This window comes from Branchiostoma belcheri, unplaced genomic scaffold (genome assembly GCF_001625305.1).
Source record: "Branchiostoma belcheri isolate BF01 breed outbred unplaced genomic scaffold, Haploidv18h27 scaffold21, whole genome shotgun sequence".
NCBI classification, from domain to species: Eukaryota; Metazoa; Chordata; class Leptocardii; order Amphioxiformes; family Branchiostomatidae; genus Branchiostoma; species Branchiostoma belcheri.
This window is the reverse complement of record NW_017803602.1, coordinates 932,956-953,365: the sequence shown is the minus strand read 5'-3', so window position 1 is coordinate 953,365 and position 20,410 is coordinate 932,956. Positions and strand designations below refer to the sequence as shown.

The window sequence follows — 20,410 nt, the reverse complement described above, 5'->3', positions numbered from 1 at the left end:
TGAACTTCTGGCATCATCCTCTGTTAGGTAATCTGTGACAAAATAGAGAAAAGGCAACTTCACACATTGGCAAGTAATACATGTATGTATGTATGTAGCAGGTGCCTTTCAGGTGAAATCCCAGAGGCTATAATGGAGTACAGCATGTGGCATTCTATATCTACTCGAGTTTCCCACCTTCGTTGTCGGAGTCAGGTCTGTCGGAGACTGCCAGGGGGCGCTCCTGCTCCTCCAGCTCCCGCAGCTGCCGCAGGAACAGCTCCATCACCAGCGTGAACTGCAGCTCCTTGTTGTTCAGCCAGTGGACTACAAACGACTTGTCCTCGTTGCTACCGGCAACCACGGGCAGGAGGGGAATGTCTATAAAGGTCAAACAAGAGTGTGACTGTGAGTCCTCTTTGTTACATCCATAATAACAAATATTTCCATTTGTCATATCCACTTCGTAAAATCCTCAGTGAGAGAAATAGATTTTTGAATGGAACCAATAGGGTACAACCCTAAGGCTGACCTCCAAGCTACATGTACATCGTGTAGCTATTACCTAACTCATGGTAAACCTCCAGTCCAAAAGTAGTCCTCAAAACATACCTGTGCTGAGGTTGATAGTGACTGAGAGGTGGAAGTGTAGGGTGTTGAGTGCAGGCATCTCCCCTGACAGAGAGTGTCTCTGTGGTGTGAGGGTGGACTGCCCTGATGTCAGGTCCCCTGCTGGATGGGACTGTCTTCTCTTCACCTTAAGGTTATGTCGGATCTTGTTCTGCAGAGGGAAGAATAATACCATTCCTATTAAACACTTTCCTTTATAGGATTTTAAAGGATGTTTCAAGAACTATGATCACTGCAGGGCTTGAAATGTTACCCACAACAACTTTTTCAGACAATTTTCCCTTTAACAGCTCAGAAAATTGTAGGCTAATGGCATTATTTGTGGCTTCAGTATTTGAAAAAAAATTTTGTTTGCAGGAAAGGAATTAAAATGGAATTTCAAGCCCTGTAGCAGTATAAGATACATGTAAGAACCACTTGCCTAAATACTGACTAAACCACAAAACCTTTTTATTCACAAGACCTTTCACCAAGACCCTCAACCCACACTTGGACAATCATGGACATCATCATGCGATTGGTTTGGACGTGGGAACCTTTTTCTGTGGACGTCCCTTTCTGAGAGTGGAGAAGAGGAACTGAAAGGCTGTGGCCTGGATTTCCTGTGTTACGTTCCTGAAGGGGACGGCCACCCTGCGATTGTTCACTGTTTGGAAGACAGGTTTCTTGGCAGGAGGAAAAAACAACACAGTGAAATGAAAGAACGGAGGCTGTGAACACATCAGGGTAAATGAAAAGAAATCAAGACAAATAACTTCAACCAAATGTAAGAATGTATCCACAAAGTCTATACAGTAGCTCCAGGCTAGGATTCAACTATGCTCTGCATTGTTGTGAGCTATTCCACAATGTACAAGTCATGTTGAATATGAAAAATATTAGTCTTTGATACCGGTAGTTATGAATACTAAAATAAATAAGGCAAAGATTCAGCAATGCTATCAACTCCCTACAAAACTCCTTAATCTTCTTCAAAAAATGAGTGAACTAAATGTATTAGACAGGCTAGTATGTACATGTAGTGTCCTGGAATTACATCCATCTAAAAAATGGGCTATTTGACACAATTCACAAAAAACTGTTTAAAATTTGTTACTCCTTTCCTGGGTCAACATCATATCTAATGCCCTTTATCCCAGATTAGGGGAAACTTACAAAAAGCTGTGCTGTGTGAGCGAACTTGGAGGTGTGGCGCTGTGGGGCTGCCTGGTAGCTCTCTGAGTCGATGAGGCCGCGCTCCTGCTGCGGTAGTGCCAGGCTGTGCTCCGGGAGAACCGTCTCACACCAGATACGGCAGATATTGTCACGACAGGAGGTCACCAGGCAGTTGGCTATTGAACCCCTGAGAAAAACACAAATTGAAAAGTAAGAACGTGTGAAGATATGACTATATGGAAGTTATGTAAATCTTACTTTATATTATATATACTTGAGTAACTGTTTTTTGGCTTACTTTATATTGTTTATTTATAAGGTAGAAATTGATTCTTCCTTTGGAACAGATCTCCAGGTTCAAATCTCCTACAAGCTCTGATGTTGTGCCCCCATGTCAGTCGTACCAAGGGATAAAAAGACTTCTTCAATACCAGACTCCAGTCTAGTGCTAACAATACATTCCTGCCTTGGTAAATGTTTCAATCTTCAACACTAGTTTTCAAAGGTGACATAAGACCTTCATTACTCAGGAATGAACTTGCTGGTGTGACAGTGTGTTATGCCAAAGGGCAGTTATACTGGCTACATTCTTACTTGGGCATGTACTTGGGTGTGTGTCATGTGTTATACTGGCTACAAATGTACATGTATAATATTATGTACACAGTAACAGACAGACATGAGTCGTCCTTACTTGGGCATGTACTTGCTGGTTCGTCTCCAGGAGAAGCCGGTGACGGCCCGGGGGTGGGCGATGTAGATGAAGGAGTACAGACCGGTTGAGACCGGTTCTTCCCCGCCGCCTGTTTTCCAGTCCTGCTGCAGGCCTGATCTCCACTGCCGAGAGTCAAACCAGATCTTCACCAACCGATCCTCCTAAAGAGAAATAACAGACAAGTCAAGGAAACTTGCAAGACATCTATAATGACTAACTGGCAAATAGGCATGCAGGTGATATACTTTAAAGCAAATCAGGTGAGAACTGACACTGCCTGGTGTAGAGGCAGGTGTACTTCCAGGTGTATTCTCAGGTGGCCATACCTTTCCAGCTGAAGCAAACAGCTGCCCATCAGGTGAGAACTGCAGGTGGCAGACAGCTGTAGCTGTTCGACACTGCCAGATACATGCCCAGGTGCTCTGTAGTTCTTCCACTGTTCCTGCCACCGAAGAGGGACAAAAAAAGATTGCCTTTCTTCACACTTATTGTAGACCAACTTAACTCAGTACAGAAATATTGAACAACAAATGAACGAATCATGTGAAGAGCTTCATCCTGCTTAGGTAGTTTTTGGCACTACATTTGGATTGGTTGTGGGATAAGCCTGCAGGGGAAAGGTTAAGTTCTCCCTGCCAATTTTGGAGCATCTTATCAGAGCATGATGAAATCCCTCACCTGTAGCAGATGCAGCATCCATCTCCTCCTCCTCCTCCATCCCATCAGCCTTCTCCATCAGGTCAGGACAGCCCCACAACTGGATGGAGTTACTGCCCACCAACAACCTTGTACCTGACCACACACAGTATACTTAGTAAAAATTGTTTTTAGATCAAAATATGTAAATTCTTATACAAAGACTACATTTAATATACCACTATAAACAGTTGGCCACATGTATTATAACTTAGAGATGACTGGCCAAACTTGTCTAGAGACCGCTACAGGTCCATGGCTGTACCTAAACCCAAGTACACTGTAACTAATCTAAAAAAACCTAAAATATTTGGGTTACCAAGATGTAAGAACTTGTAAAATGTAAGCCTCTCCAGCAGTTTGTGACGATAGTCTATAGATAGTCACCCTGCCCCACTTATCATGGGAGAGAAGGCTACATAATACTCAAGTAAGCCTTTTCTTATCTAAGAGATAAAGGTGGCTCAAACTGTTCCTATTATAGGTTGTATGCTGCCTGCCTGTTAATGTACCAGTCCAACCAACATGTACAAATGTTTGCCTAAAGGAGGACATACTTGTATAGTGTTGACTAATTAATCCTCGAATTACCCCTTGAATATGCACATGCAGGTAAGATTGGAATAGGGGACAACTGATGCAATGGTGCAGTAGTTTTACCAACTATCATCACTATCAAAGGTTTTCAACAATGATATGAAAAGGTAAAAATTAAACAGTTGAAACTGTGTCTCCTTTTTCTTGCATGATGTTAAATATTTAAACCACTTGGGTTGCACATGTAATTTTTTTATTGCCCCAGGTGAAGTTGACCCACAAACGGTGTTCGAGCTCTGTTCATCATTTTTACCTCTGAAAAGTCTTGGCAAGGCGTAACAATTATCCACAGCGTATTAAATGTTGAGCAGAAAGTTGGCAAGGTTAACTGAGACGGCATATGTCTCAGTCCACTTTCCCCACATCCCTAATTAGCCCTAACCCTGAGCTGAGGTGAACACATCCATCAACTCTGCAGGAGCAGCTCACAGGGACTGAGGCCACGCCAAGCTAGTTCTCTGGCTCTCAGACATTTTAAGGTGAAAACATAGCAAGTAGAAATCATACAAGCAAAGGGCAGGACTTGAGCATGAAATAAAAAATGAGTACACAAAGGCTTAAACCTGGTGCGCAGGCTTTGTTTTCATCATAAACCTCAATCATATTTTTCAAGTTAAGGCCTACATTTCTTTTAAAATTGAGAAGCAACAAATTATATTCATGTGGTGTGAGAAACAGCCTCCTGCTCTCACTAATATCTGCCCCTGACATCACAAGCCTTTCAGCATAATTAGAAATGTTACAGAGTGTGCGCTCTCACTGCAATCAGGCATATATCCTGCTCTATACCACACACTACACCCAGCTGTCGGGCTAAACTTTACACACACATATAAGGAACAGAGGGAAAGGAAAAGATCATTGATATTCTTGACTAAGGATATTTTTGTATAACGTGCAAGTATATTTTCTTTTACATCTTAGACATCCAGAATAAGAACAAAATAGATCAACTGCCATGATGATTGAACTTCTTCACTAATGAAGATCATCCAAATTTTTTTGGATCATCCAAAAGTCTTTTACTATGAAGGTAGCTTGATCAAATGTCAAGTTCCGTGCTTTATACAACATTTCTGGGTACCGGGTATATTGTATTACACACTTGATTTGCAGTCACTTGATTTGCAGTCACCATGTCATGGTGATGTATAACATGTGAGTTATGTAATTCTTTTCATGGGAACAGCCAAACATGTAGTACTATGTAGTACTACATGTTTGGCTGTTCCCATGAAAAGAATCTCATAACTCACATGTTATACATCACCACAGCACCATGATTTGCCTCTCAAAATGCGGGAAATTACATTTTTGAAGGTTTGAAAACCCAAAATTTCCAGGGTGAAATACCCCGGACCCCCTAGATACCAGAATACGATGATGAACCTGGGCTGATGGAAAAAAAGAATTTCAGGCTGGCTAGAGCCTTGATTCAAGTGCAGGCCTTAGAGGGAACAACCTCTATCACGATATTCTGGTGACCAATTAGAGAATGGCTGACAAACTTACCATCATGGTTCCAGGAGAGGTTTGTGACAAGAGAGTCCACACTGAAACCTCCCGTCTCCTGCCACTCCATACCCAGCTTCTGGAGAGGGAACAACAACACAAATAAACAAACAAACAACTGTCAGACATGGGGGGGACTCATGGATAAACTTACAGTGTCAAACAGACAAAATTTGCAGAAAAGTTTGTGTGCGAATGCAAAAAACGATGAACAGAAATTGCAAATTTGCCATAACTAATCAGGTTCAACATCATGAATTACATACTGCAGGTATTAGATTTATTTTGAGCCCTTGACGAATAAAAAGTATATATTATTTAGATATATGACACTGGCTTTCCACTGAGAAAAGTGGTGTTGCCAGAATACATGTCATTCAGCCCTCAGGACAGAACAAGTGTTAGCACAGTTAGTGATAACAGAATCTGTGTCACTGTCAGTCAGCCACCTTCAACATAAAGGTCATTTTGACATATCAATACCTTCATGAAGGTCATTTAGCACCGAAGGCAACAATACAAGCACAGCCTTGAATTCAGCACCATGGAAAGAGTTCTACTGTTTATTTTTCTGACCTGTTGCTTTATGTTATGTTTTATGAAAAAAAAACTATATATGCTGTGGATATAGGCATTATTGGGTTGGAAAAGGTGTATGAGGCAAAATTTTGATATCTCTACAATATTGCACGACACCGAAAAAATTTCCACCACTGCCCATAGTGCATCAATGAAAGTTGTATCTGACAATGACCTCACTGGGACAACTGCCTACAACTTGGCTTTGACAGGTGGCCCCCCTGGGAGAGGCAAACATACCAATTAGTACCTACATCTCAGCTCTAACAATGACCCCCCTGGGAGAAGGGATAAGCAGATTTGTCTGCAAGGAGCCCAGAATAGGGGGTGCGTACTTTGATCATTATCAGGAATTTAAGATCATCATCATCATACATCTGGAAGAGATCCGGTGAGGTACATTAGATAAAATCATCTGGTACTTTTTGTTCTTCATGGCAGACACCAGGGCCCTGTGAGACCAAAGTCTCTTTCAATCATTGACAATAAAGTAGTATCACTATGTGGTCTTCCAACTCTTTTTCAGTGGGAATCTAAGGTAGTGTATGCTTACTGTAAGAGGACTCTGATAATTGAATTGTTTTGGCCCTATTGAAGCGTGATCCCCATCCCGGAAAGTGTTCCCATTAATAATCAGGTCATCTCTGCAGTATGGATCCCTGGGAAATGGCCATAGTCTGACCACATGTGTCACAGAGGTCACCTCCCTGGCCGGCAGTTTGGCACAGCTTCAACTTCAAGGGTGGAGGGAGGGACTGCATCATGGCACAAACACAAGGCCTGCACTCTTAATGTTTCAACAATAAAGTAGTAATTTGTTCCTGGGCTTAAATAGTGTGTAAAGGAAGAAATGCCTTGAGTTCCTACAATTGACCAGCAGGTACATTATGATGAGGCCACACCAATTTTACTTCTGGCTTCTTGGATTTTTTCTTCATATTTCATATCTGTGATGTAATACTTATTGTTTTGATCCATTTGTCATGTTACAATAATGATATACTGTCTAATATTTCATATGTGCTGAGATGTGTCCAATTGTGTTGAGACTGTCACCATCGCATTTTAAGCTGGAGGAGGATGGAATGTTGTTACATCTGGCACCGTTCTTCTTCAGACCTTCCGTAACACTTGGGCAATAAACTAATATATGGACTGACTGCTTCATGTCTCACCTCAGTCTTCTGTAGATGCCTGAGAGGCTATGAGTTGTGGCAGTTGGCCAGGGAATGGGGATCAAACGTCTGGCCCAGTGGCTCACAGCCACAGAAGTGTGGTATTGGTCTCTTCACGGTCCAGTACTCTGGTAGAGACTAAGGTTATAAATCATGCCCGTCACCATCTGGTGTTTGGGATGTTCTGTCTGACTGCTTTGTTGGTACATGAGAGGCTACAGAGAGTTAAGAGTTGGAGCAGCACACTTCCAGCTTGATAATGAGTCCGCTGTGCTTTCAGACAAGATTGAGTTATGCATCACTGTCTGCTGGCTTGAGAAACCTAAAGTACGCATCCCCTCTATATTGATCTTGAACACATTTTGAACTGGATAAATTCAAATCCATGCTGTTTCTCCTCTTTTCCCTGAGAATTCTGCTTCAATCAAAGACTTCTACAAGATACTCTTGCTTGAATTCATTTTAAAAAATGCTGTTTTCTTTTGTAAAGAAAATGCTAGTTTACTCAGCTTGGAATGTTTCACTAGTAGCATGCATGGGCAACCAGGAAACTCAAAAGCCTGTCTTTTTCAAATTCTTGCATCTATCACTTTCATTTAGTTTCAAAAAAAGACAATTCCCTGTACATTTCATGAAGAAAACAATCAGTACTCACAAGAATCTGTAAAAAGACTGTACCACTACTAAAAAGACCATGCTGGAAACATCTTGATTCCATGGTTTGCTTGACTTATGCATACGCAAACCAAACTGGCCCATTCAAGCATGTACCTGTCATCCAAAATTGATGTCTCCACAGGCTTAAAACTTATGTGTTGATTATTAGCTGGGACTGATCATGAGCCGTGTGTCATTACAACTCCAGCTGGCTACAATCACACTGCCTGTAGGCAGCCATCTTTACTCTGGACAGAATTTCAGCTGTACTTGGCAAGATATAGCTAACCTTTTTTGACAGTATCATTAGTAATTTAATTTGCATGCTTCATTGCATGAACATATTCTTTACTTAAGTACTCTAGTGTCTTGTGTAAACATGTTCTATGCTGTCACAAGCCTTTGTCCTGCACTGGTTCATTAGCAGGTTTGTGTTACTATTCTAATTTATGCATGCAATAACCTAAAATTAGTAAGCAGCCTGAAGATTTTCAAAAGTTTAATACTGTAATCAGGAATTTGTGATACAGATTAATGAGACATGATTTTTATTTCATTTCATTTATTCTTTGTTCAACCAGGAAAATGTGTACTGTATTGTCACTTTGGCAGTTTGCATTGGTCCCTGGGGCTACAAGCAATAAAATATTACTTTTATTTCCAAAATAAATTTTCTTCCTTCAAACTTTGTCAACTTCATTGATTTCGTGTGCAAATCAGACACTATAACAGGAGCAGTGTCTCATTCTTGAACAACCAATAATGAAACAATCTGACTGAATGCAGGAGACCCATTTAATATGATTAATGCTGTGATGACCAAATTGTTGTGAAATTTTACCTGACAGCTCTAATATTACTGGGAGAAGACAAACAGTACTTATTCTGCATCTACAGAAATTTGTGACTTGGTCTGAAACAATTAGTTACACCAAGGTAAAGACTGGAACAACAATGTTGGTGAGCAGAGTTTTCTTCTTGCCCCACACCGTGAAACTGACATGACCTACTTTTAAAAATGACAAACTGCCCATAAGAGATAAGAATAATGGGGAACGTTAGGCTTCAGAATAGCTAGTGATAAATGTGACAAGGTAGGGCTGGAAATATCAGGCACATATACAATTTTGGGCACGCAAAATTGAAGCTGTGCACCTATATAATTTTTTGCTATAGGAGGCTTGTGTGCTGAGTATCACGTTCAATGGATGGGTCATCCTTGGTTTGTCATGGTCGGGTATTGGATACATATAGAATACAACACGGGGTATTCCGTATCGCCCGAGGTACCAGCCCGACCGCGCGTCGGATCGCCCGACGGCCGAAGGCCGGAGGGAGATCCGATCCGCTGGAGGGCTGGGACCGAGGGTGATGCGGAATACACCGTGTTGTATTTTATTTATGTCATACCCACCCAAGAAAACGCGCCTTTCAATGCGAAATGAGCGAAAATTTGGTGTCCCTAAACCCAAAAAAATGCGACAACATCAATTCCAACGTCCGAATTTTGTATTCGAATTTCGAAATCGGTGCACGCGGTTAGGCCGAAACGCGTTCGAATCGTTCCACGGAACATTTGGAAGGCCCGGGCCGTACGCGGTAAGAACCCCCGGGCCGTACCGCTAGTTATCACACGGGCCGGAACACCCGTATCGAACGTAATCGCGGCCCAGGTAGGACATAAATAATTTTACCATGTGAATGAAAACCAAGCAGAAAGACTGACCAAATGAAACAAGAAGTAAGACAATTCTTTACAGCTAATAAACTATTACACAATGTCTCCTGTCCATTAGAAAGAGCTCATGATACATTACAATTGTGGATCAAAGTCCAGTACTATTACTAGTACACGTATTAGCATTAGTCCAATTTAAGTCACCAAGGTGACCAAATTATTTTCTGGAACTGTTGTGTATCAAATGGTTTAAGAGCCATTCCAAGCCATTCAAAACATTTTTCTGGGAGTTCCCAGACTTCTCAGCTCTTGTAGCCCCAGATAGAGTAGAAACACATGGAAAGGCCAAGAGCTGCAGCTCTACTTGAGCTGATAACAAACACAGGAAATGGTGAGTAAGTAGAAACATGAACTTTGCTTAACATTTTCTGAGGTTGACTGAACACCTGAGACCTGACCGTGATTTTAACTTTGGAAATCAGAGTTCAAAATACCCACCTGCCACCTGAAATTTGCATTATAAAAATGAACTTAAAGCATTAAAATGCATTAAAAAAAACTTGCAACTGAAGCATGCTTGAAGAATATGGGTTCATAATATTATGAATTCCATACTACAGAAAAACAGAACCAAAGTATGAAATGTATTCCTGGCCCTGGACATGTTCCAATGCCAGTCAATTGAGTGAATGGTGGGGGCAGGGCAGTTTTAGTATGATTAATAACCTGGGCTCTAGCCGGGGGAGGGGAGGTCAGGGTACTAAACTACAGGGCCGCACGCTAGCATGGTAGCTGCAACAGGGCACAATCACTGAGCAATCCATACCACGTACTCCTGAATTCTTCTGCTATTCATCATGTTTATTCATTTTACAGATCATAATAGCAGTGGGTTATTTATTGTAGCAAACAAATATCTGTATAAGATAGATCAACTATTATTACAATTACATGTACCTTTAACCACTGTATGTTTTACTTCCTAAAGTTTAAAGCAAAACAGACTCAATGTCACTTGCATGACATTTTTCAAATCATTACTAGTTACTGTGTGCTGAGCGCTGGTCACCACAGGAATTCCACATCACCCATCAACAGGCAATCGTGCGGTAATGAGGTCACAGGTGGGGCATAATGACAGCCCAAGGACACTTACAGCCACTCACCTTCAGCCTGCACTGGGCAAACTTAACTTTCTTTTCTCAAGATCCTGCCTCCAGTTTTATCGTGATTTAAGATCTGGCAACAAGACTGCTTACCCGTTTTAGGAAGCCATAAAGCAAACTAACACGACAAATTCAATTCAGGAGAGACAGTTCAACTCAGAAACACAAAGGTCAACAGAAACTTGTAGAGTGCAGTGTACAAAATATTTTTTTGAACCAGGTTGCCCAGTGGGCAACCTACGGCAAAAATTAGGTTGCCCATCAGAATTTTAGGTTGCCCCACCTATAAGTTACTAGTAGGTTCATCAAATTGTCAGTAATGTTACATACATAAGCATTTGACAATACAGCCTTTAGTTAACTGATACTAGTAATAGCCATTAATATCTAAAATTAAAAAGCATCTGCCGGATACAGTGGTGCAAGCCAAGTGGGCATGATTTTTTTTAATTCTTAAAATCCAAGTAGCACACTGGGCTACCTAGGTTCAAAAATAGGTTGCCCCAAGTAAAATTTGCAGGCAACCAGGTATTTTGCACGCTGAGAGTGAGACATTCTGATTCAAGTCTTGTACAAACTGCACTTTGCAAATTTGACTCAGCCAACATAAGTTTGATGCCAAACATACAGTGTAATGTGTATTTTTCCATTTTCACAGCAAGGCAGCAATGCAGTCTGTAGAACAATAAACAGACATGAATTGGCCTGACTGTTAGAAATCAAAGTCTTCAAAACCAGAATAGCACCCAGTGTCTCGTATTGAAGATGAAGATTCACAGGTGATGTCAAGGGGATACAGAATGGTACAGGGGCACATAAAATTCAGCAGCATGGACAGGTAAAAAATATTAATTTTCAGCAACCAGTGCTCTGAAACTGCTAAATGATAGTAATTCTATGTGGAAAAAAGAGACTCAAGACAGTAAGAATGAATTAAATGGAAAAAAGGAAAAGAAGTAAACATTCACATAGTATTCAGCACCAAGGACAGGCACAAAAGAGTAATTATCAGCAACCATTGCTCTAAACCTACTTAACAAGTCATAACATTTTGATTTATTTTTGGAAAAAAGCAATTTGCATGAGAGAAATAATGACCAATTGTGAATAAAAACATAAAAAAAGCTTATTATAATATAAGTTCAGGGACTACCCTGAAGATTCATAGATAAATACATAAATGTAAACATAAGAACTAAACATTCTCATGGCATTCAGCACCAAAGACAGGCACCGTATACTAACAACCTGGGGTTAAAGAGGGGACAAAATGCAGGGCTCAAAATACCATATGCTATGCAAGTCAGCACATGTAAATGTGGTGCTGTGCACGTAATTTCAGACCAAACTTGCACTGGTGAAAACAAATCTTAACTCCAATATATCCACTGTCGGTGGAAACAAGGCCTCTTGTTGAAAGTGCCAGTGGGCTTACTAATTTTGAATCATGTAAAGTCAAGCAAAAATTGTGATGTTGTGAGTGACACAAAACCACACTCTGATTGGAATTTCAGGTAGAGTGACTCGGAACAAAGGACACTGACAGAGCCATGACTCGCATCATCAGTTGGGAGGGACCGGTCCATTGATACTGGGGAGGGGAGGACAGGTACATTTTTTCAACCAATTCCACCAGAATTTTTATATATGTTGGTTCACTTACCTTAACAAAAAATATCAATAATATTCATGCATGCATGTATGATAAAACAGGGCCACCAGCCGTATGTCCCATCTGAGAAGAAAAGGAGTAATAACAGAAGCAGAGAACTCATGTTCACCAGAGTGCAGTGAGGAAACAAGGGTCAATTGCCTTTTTCCAAGTACACAACACAGGGAATTGGACCCCAAACCTACAGAAAAAGTCAATAACCCTACATCATCCAATTTCAGTTTCCTCTTGTACCTTCCACAACCCTGTCTATCTATTTATTTATTTATTAAGTTTGACCACATTTGTGGAATGATTGACATAACAGGTGACGATCACTGTTCAAGATGTCAACCCAGAGGATATAGCTGTAAAGTGCCTTTCTCAAGGACACAACACTGGGGCCTGCCAGAGAAGGTCCCAGTGTTCAAACCCAGAATCTTCAGATTCAAGTCGAGAACCCTAACCACAAGACCACAATTGCCATCCACTTATTTCTTGTCATATAAAGCCATTACCCTGGACACCCCCGAGGGAATCTCCCCAGTGGACCCATCCATACCCCACCTTACACCTGCAGCTGGATGTGCCTGCAGGGGTCCAGCTGAATAATTTACACCCTGATACTAATCCAATCACACATCCTGCGACTTTATAGGTCACCCTTCAACCCAATTCTTTACCTGCCTTGAATGGATATTTACCCTTCATCACATGTCGGGGCTTGACATATTTCAGTGCTGTTTTCTGCAAGATCTGATTTGTAGTACATTCTTTAAGCGTGCCAAATTGTAAGCTAATCAGATTTTTTCTGAATTTAATTTTTTTGCAGAATCCAAAGGTAAACGAACCACATTCTGGCCAGCAAAAAATTCTATACATATAATTTGTTGTAAGTATACATGAATAGCTATTTGAAGCAAACTTGTATAGGACTGCCAGGATGTAGGCAAGTTGAAAGAAGCTTGTACCTCCACAACTGCTGAGATCTGATCCTCAGAAAACATCAGAGTTGACAGTTCCCCCGTTAGGACTGTAGAAGCTTCCTTAGAACCCAGAAGAAGGGCTCCATTTCTAATCAACATCAACTTTCCCCAGCTCTGCGCTGCTCAGGCAGCTTACTGCAACTATCAAACTTTATGGAGCGTAACCGTGGTAACCGCTAACATGACGCAAATGCGGGCGCGGTGCCTGGCTTAAGGGATCGGACCCAGTTTTCTGTGTCAATTCATTCTGCAGCCTTTCGGGGGAACCCTAACCACCCATCAGGGCATTCGCTCATTTTCTGCCAGTCAAAAGGAAGTCGAAAAGGAAATTTACAGACTTTCTTATCAGTAACAAGCTGCCACACAGGATTATACAGTTCACCATTTACTGGTTCTCCAGACTTATTGAAATACTAAATTAAAAACATGAGATAATGTATGAATACTGCATGTACATGTACAATACATCGGAGCCCTAAACCTCATATCCACAAGCAGGGCTGGAAATACGGGGTAAATATGCACTTTAGTGCACCCAAAAATTGGAGCTATGCACCTAATCTTTAAGTTTAACTCTGAGCGCTAGATAACAACATGGGGAAAACACATAGATACTGGGTACAATTGGAGCCTTAAACGTACTAACCGCAAGAGAAAAAAAGGGCTAAGAATAGTTAACAAAATATTGAAAATGATATGAAGAGCAGCCATCGTCAGCAGCCATATAAGGTGGGCCAATTTTGAGTCATTACCACCTGAGTCACGTATCAGATATTACTATAAAAGAATGATTGATGTCCTGGTGCTTTAGCTGTTGGTTTATTGTTACATAAGAGATGAGCAATATAGTGAGCAAGAGTAGGCACAGAGGTGCATAACTGTAGAGATGAGGAAAGAAATCTAGGAAAAATCATTTTTTTGCTAAAAATAAAATTCCACATAAAATGTCTGAGAGCCAACAGATAGAGTAAGTGTGGCCTTACGGCGACATGAACCAACACAGAGGAGTTTTGCAACATTAATCTTACATTAGTTGCTCCTGTCTTGCTGGTTCCAGGGTACGGCTCAAAGATGTAGACATTGTTGGCGTACGAAGCTGCAATCTGGAAGGAAAATAACACAAAGGTTAAAACTACACCTTATCTACATTCCAGAGAACACTTTGTACAGATAACATGAGATGTTGGTACCATCATGAAGTTGAATGCCCTAGGAGATGCATACCTGGAAGTATTGTTTTCAGCAGTAGGTTTGTATACAAGGGCGGGGGGGGGATTGACAGGCAGAATGACATGAGGTCAAAAGGTCAGGCACAGGAAATGGGGTGAATGTGGCCTTGAGCCACCAGAAATGTGGTGGTTGACATGGGAGAATTCAGCAGGCAGAGGATCACATACTTGCTGCAATCCTCTGTGACTGTCATTAATTTTCAACCTGCTAAGGTAAAATTTATATTGGTTACTGGGTTAGGCAGCAGGGAGAAGGTTGATTGCTATAAAATGAACACATGCTGGAACAGTTTTGCATGACTGATCAGGCAGCTGAAAATGACCAATTGTTGTGAAAGCTTTGTCTCATTTCCCACATCACTAATTACTGCATTTTCACCACTTCCTGCACAGTCACATTGTGCCCACAAAACAGCCATTAATGCCAGCCCTCAGCTCATACACCTGTCATCCAACACTGATGAGTAAGACTGAATCAGGTTGTGCCATCTCCACGTAGACTCTGATTCTTCCCTCAGATTTCCACATGGACATCGCCTGGACTTATAGAAGCTCTTGCCTTGGGCAAGGATTTATATCACCTGTCACAGTTGGTATGGCTATGTCAGTGTCAACTCTATAACAGCTTCCAAATCAGCACCATGGACTTCACTAGCCTGATGCAGGGTCTGTGGGAGGTTTTTTGTGTAAGGGCCGACATTGGTTAGGCTGTTACACCAGTAGGACTTCTGTATAACAGCTACCAAATCAGCACCATGGACTCCACTACCCTGATACAGGGTCTGTGGAAGGTTTATTTCTGTAAGAACTAAAATTGGCTCATCTGTCACCCATGGTTGCTATGCAGAATGTCACAAAGCATGACAGGACGTTGTATGTTGTATTATTACCTTTGTCTCGAAGGTTATGCTTTAGGTAGCATTTGTTTGAATGTTTAGATGCTTGGGTGTTTCTATGTGATTTCATGTAGGTTAACACCATTTGGCGACGGTATCAATGAAGCAGTATTTCTCAGAAAAACTAAGACATAATGCCTGCCTACCTTTCCATTCTGCGAGCAGTCCACACATCCCACCTGGATGTTGCCTCGCGATGTTCCGGGGAAGATCTGGACACGCTGAAAATCGCTGCCCAGAATGACCAGATCACATCCCGACCCATACGCCTGGAGGGAACAACAACAGCAAAAAAACTTAATATCATAAAAATAAACATGTTTTATGACAATGTCCTTAGAACTGCATTTAAGATAACCCTTAGGCCACGTTGATTTGATTATATGGATGACATCCTCTGGGAACCCCAAAACTGATGCGAGCGTGCGAATAAAAAAAAAGTTTTGCAAAAAAAAAAGTTGCTTTCCTTATGAAATCTACGTGGTCATGAAGATTGAACAAATGACACAGGGTATGGTATGGCGAATAATCTACTCTTCAAATTCATTTCTTTACATTTTCGTCTTTTTCGTTTGGTTTTGACATACTACGACATTGTTATTGTTTTCCAATACTTTTTGTGCAACTTACAGTATATATTTGCTCATTTTGCAACTGTTTTGTACGATTTACAGCATGGTTGAAAACTTTTTTTTTTTGGAAACGGCCGAAAATTGATGCGCGCGCGGATGTCATCCATATAATCAAATCAACATGGCCTTACTGACACAAGCAAAATAACAGCAATAGTCAGTCAATACACAATGACAGATGCGTTCATGACAATTTACAGTTTAAACAATTCAAACTTTATCAAGGCCTCTGGTAAATAATTCTAGTCAGATTCAGTTAACACATTTAAAAATTAAATATAGTCACCAGAATCACAATAGAGAAATGTGCACACACTGATCGTAGCAATGCTAACAGCAGTAGGTTCCTTATTTTTATTCTCAAAAGAAAAAAGTACATACTACTGGTCTATCATTACCAGGGTTCTTGCCAGGGTTTTGTTTTAGCACCATGGTAATTGTGAAACAACTGAAAAGGGGCTGGTGATAAAGTGGGGTCAACCCTTCTACATGCATAGAAGAGCTACATGTATTCACACTCACTCACTATCCTGGTAACAAACAAAAAAGGTGGCATACTAAGGGTACCAAGGTGGATATTTTTTTTAGACCCCATGGAATTAGAAGGATGGTTATCAGTTTGGAGGGTCATATCAACATTTTTCATATTTGATCTGATGTTTGATTTGATATTTGATACACTGTAAGTAATAAATACATGCACTAACTTACACTAGTTGGAAATAAATGTAATGGTTATTAATTAACCACAGTAGTCACGAAATCAAATGTTATATAGCCAGTCAGACGCTAAAATGTGCTAGTTAGGACCCCATCAGTTGGTTTCACACACCACACAATTTATCAAAGTGGCAAGCCAAGGACCTTTCTTCTACACAAGGGTCATCCACTACATGAATGGCTGGCATGAACATTACCCCTTAAACTATTTAACAAATGGCTCCTCCATGGTACAGATTTAACCCCACTACTGGTAATACCATCATGGCTGGAGTATGTCACTATGTACATGTAGACCAAGTGTTCTCTGTTTTCTCTTCTAGCTTGTGAGACAACTTCAGACAAGCAACTTGATTGGTTTGGCTTTCAAATTCTTTGTATTTTTAAATGATGTCAGAATCATCTGCCAGTGCTTCACTTTTGACCACAGTGGTCTGGATCACTGATCGACTTAAATGTAACCTTACGTAATAAACGCGGAAGGAAACATTGTAAAGTCCTTTACTGGTTGTATCTGCAGTTTTATCTACATTTCCCGTCATGATTCCCTAGCTGGCTGTCCTGAGCTCAGGTGTTAGCGGCCGTTTGGTTTACTGCTAATCACAGCCCAGGCTATAAAGGGTGATTCTACAGCAATAAGACGTGCCACAACGTGACATAACTAAAGACAGGCCCCTCCACATCCCCAGGTCAGGATCACCAATCAACGCTATCGTGTTCCCAATCAATACTTACATAACCCTTTATTTTGGGCCTGATGTTGCCTCAGAGGATCAGTTGGGACTCTTTATAGGCAAAGCAGGGCTCCAAATACTTTCTTCTACCTACCTATAGTATACTAATGCAGATAGCATTGGAAATACCGGTAACCTACACCAGACTAATTTTAAATGTGCCACTGTACTAAAAGTAGATTTTACAGGGTATGCATGAAACTAGATTAGAAACTGTTCAGAAACCTTTTGAATTCTATATTTTGCAGCTGGTGACACACAGTACAGATTACAACAATTCACAGATATTTCTGTTCCCTATACTGGGATGGTGCTGGTTAGGTGCAGGACAGGACTCCAGATTAACTTTTTTACTCAGGAGCACTGGTGCTCCCAACCCAAAACACAACAAACTGGAACTTCTGGCTGAGTATTTCATGAGCAACCCTCCTACAGTTTCTGTCCTAGACCTAATTTAAGTATGTCATACAATCTCCTGGTTTCTTTCAATAAATTCATAAAAACCCAAAATATGTCCAAGAAGTCTGAAATCTTTGATTTCTTGTTTAAAATTTTTGGTATTCTACAAGAGACAGATAACACACTTCACCCAGCCAGTCTGGTACCAAATTAAAACCAGCTAGATCAAATAATACCTGGCCCATCACATTTCCACATGTCCCACAGGGACTAGCAGCAGCGTGTAGTTACCATAGGCAGGTAGAAACGTCTGCTTGCCATGGTGGGCCAGTTTAGTCATGTATGCGCCTACCTTGTATGTGTGTTTACAGAAACAATACAGTTACTTCCTGTGCTATCAAATGAACATGTCTTTTGTTGTTACAGTGGTGTAACTCTGATGAGATGATTCCTGTAACTGGTTCTGGTGACATTTTCTCATTTGCTTGCCTTTCTAAATTGGCAAAAACAATCTCATCACGAATCATGCTTGAACACACGAAGGCCACACTGATTTAATCATCTTGTTGACCCTCAGGTTTCAAATAGATGCTGCTGTGGAAAATCAACATAAAACCATATCCAGAGTCTGAGGTAAAACATCTACCAGAGTTCTAGCCAGCCGGAAATTCTTTTCCGTCATTTCAATTTTGTTTGATTTAACATCAAGTCGAGCACCTCTGGTGCCAGGTGTAGTACCGAGGTGCAACAACCCTCGGGGGGTCGAGGGGCATGCTCTTGGCCTCCTGAAATGTTATTGCCTACATTTTGTGGGTAGTCTGCCAAAGATTCCTGCAAAATTTTCTCCGTCAGGAGAGGCAAAATTCTGTCAAATGACGGACACTGGCTAGAACACTGCTCGATACAGATATTTTGGAGAATGGGCGGGAGTGAATATACAGAGTCAGGTTCATACCGTGGCCGACAAGTACAAAATTTTACACCACAACTTTTGATGTTTTACACCGCAACTTTTGGTGTTTTACACTGCAACTTTTGGTGTTTTACACTGCAACTTTAGGTGTTTTACACTGCAACTTTTGCTGTGTTTTACACTGCAACTTTTGCTGTGTTTTACACTGCAACTTTTGCTGTGTTTTACACTGCAACTTTTGGTGTTTTACACTGCAACTTTTGGTGTTTTACACTGCAACTTTTGCTGTGTTTTATACTGCAACTTTTGCTGTGTGGAAAACTTACACCCCTCCCCTTTTATAATGGACGGTCCCCCTGTCAGGTCAAAGGTGACAAAGATGGCGGCGTCACAGTGTCTACATTTGTATACGAGCGATCGCTGTTTTTGTTTACATTATACGCATGCAAATTATTTGAATACATATGCAAATTCTTGGTAGGCAAATCAGCCAACTGGCACCCACTTTTTGCCTACGGTGACGTCATGGCGATCGCTCGTATTGTTCCCTAATGATCGATAACTTACCTGAGTCAAGAGTCAACACTTCATAATTGAAAATAAGTCTTTATTGCTTCATAGTACCAAGTGGTGCCACATTTGACTCCCATAGGCCCAATATTTACTCATCAAATTATTAGCGACCTTGCGAGTCCGAATTCTCTAGCTAGAAAATGTCACGTGACTCAAAGGCGGGGAAACGTGGAAGACGACTATCGCCGCATGCAAGCGTTTATGACATCATGCCACGATAGTTTAAGCTAATTACATATTTACGCCTTCAGACAGACATCATTTCTATCATACCATGCGTCGACATCAACACGTAGCGGTGCAAACGTTACCAACATTCACTAGATAGCAACATAATTTGTAATCACTGGACCTGGTCGAAACATTTTTAAATTTATCCCGATCTATAGGCCAAAGCTAGAAAAACCTTTAGAAAAAACTAACGTCACAACGTAGCCAAGCTTTTCCTCTAAAAAACTTATGCACGAAAAGGATAACTCAGTCGACGTAGTTTGCATGCCATCGTTGTCACCTTTGACCTGACAGGGGGACCGTCCATTATAAAAGGGGAGGGGTGTAAGTTTTCCACACAGCAAAAGTTGCAGTGTAAAACACAGCAAAAGTTGCAGTGTAAAACACAGCAAAAGTTGCAGTGTAAAACACCAAAAGTTGCGGTGTAAAACACCAGAAGTTGCGGTGTAAAATTTTGTTCTTGTCGGCCACGGTAGGTTCAGGTTTTCCTGTCAGTCTTGTACTTTCGTACTGACCTCTGGCTACATCTTTACTCTGAAATGTCTTGGACCAAATAGACTGGACTGTGCCAAGCTTACTGTTCTATATTTTGAAAGGAATCAACATTGTTGTACAAATATATGAAGACAATCTTAAAGATATGGGAATTACAGTAGGAGTGCAGCTGGCATGCAGAATGTCTATTAGTATATGTCCTAATACCTTCATGGTTCATATATACTATGCCTTATCTGAGAGAGGCATCTTCTAATAATAAAAGCTGAACATATCAGATCTGTATTCATCTTTTTGATCCTTGGACTTATAGGTATTGTACTACTAAGGCTGATTTAAACAAGAAAAAAAATCATCCATTTTGTATGATTTTCTTAATAATGTTGATAATGACTACAATTATAGCATTACT

General features: G+C 40.9%; 1 protein-coding gene across 1 annotated transcript in view; it reads right to left on the bottom strand.

The window, feature by feature from the left end:
• The window catches only part of LOC109469616 (dmX-like protein 2), a 59,442-nt gene that overhangs the window by 32,130 nt on the left and 6,902 nt on the right, over window positions 1-20,410 (bottom strand). The window contains 11 exon segments of the mRNA XM_019768154.1: window positions 7-32; window positions 178-360; window positions 592-760; window positions 1,146-1,274; window positions 1,765-1,951; window positions 2,459-2,640; window positions 2,806-2,921; window positions 3,158-3,271; window positions 5,285-5,363; window positions 14,205-14,279; window positions 15,448-15,570. Of these exon segments, the coding sequence (XP_019623713.1) occupies window positions 7-32; window positions 178-360; window positions 592-760; window positions 1,146-1,274; window positions 1,765-1,951; window positions 2,459-2,640; window positions 2,806-2,921; window positions 3,158-3,271; window positions 5,285-5,363; window positions 14,205-14,279; window positions 15,448-15,570 (1,383 nt within the window).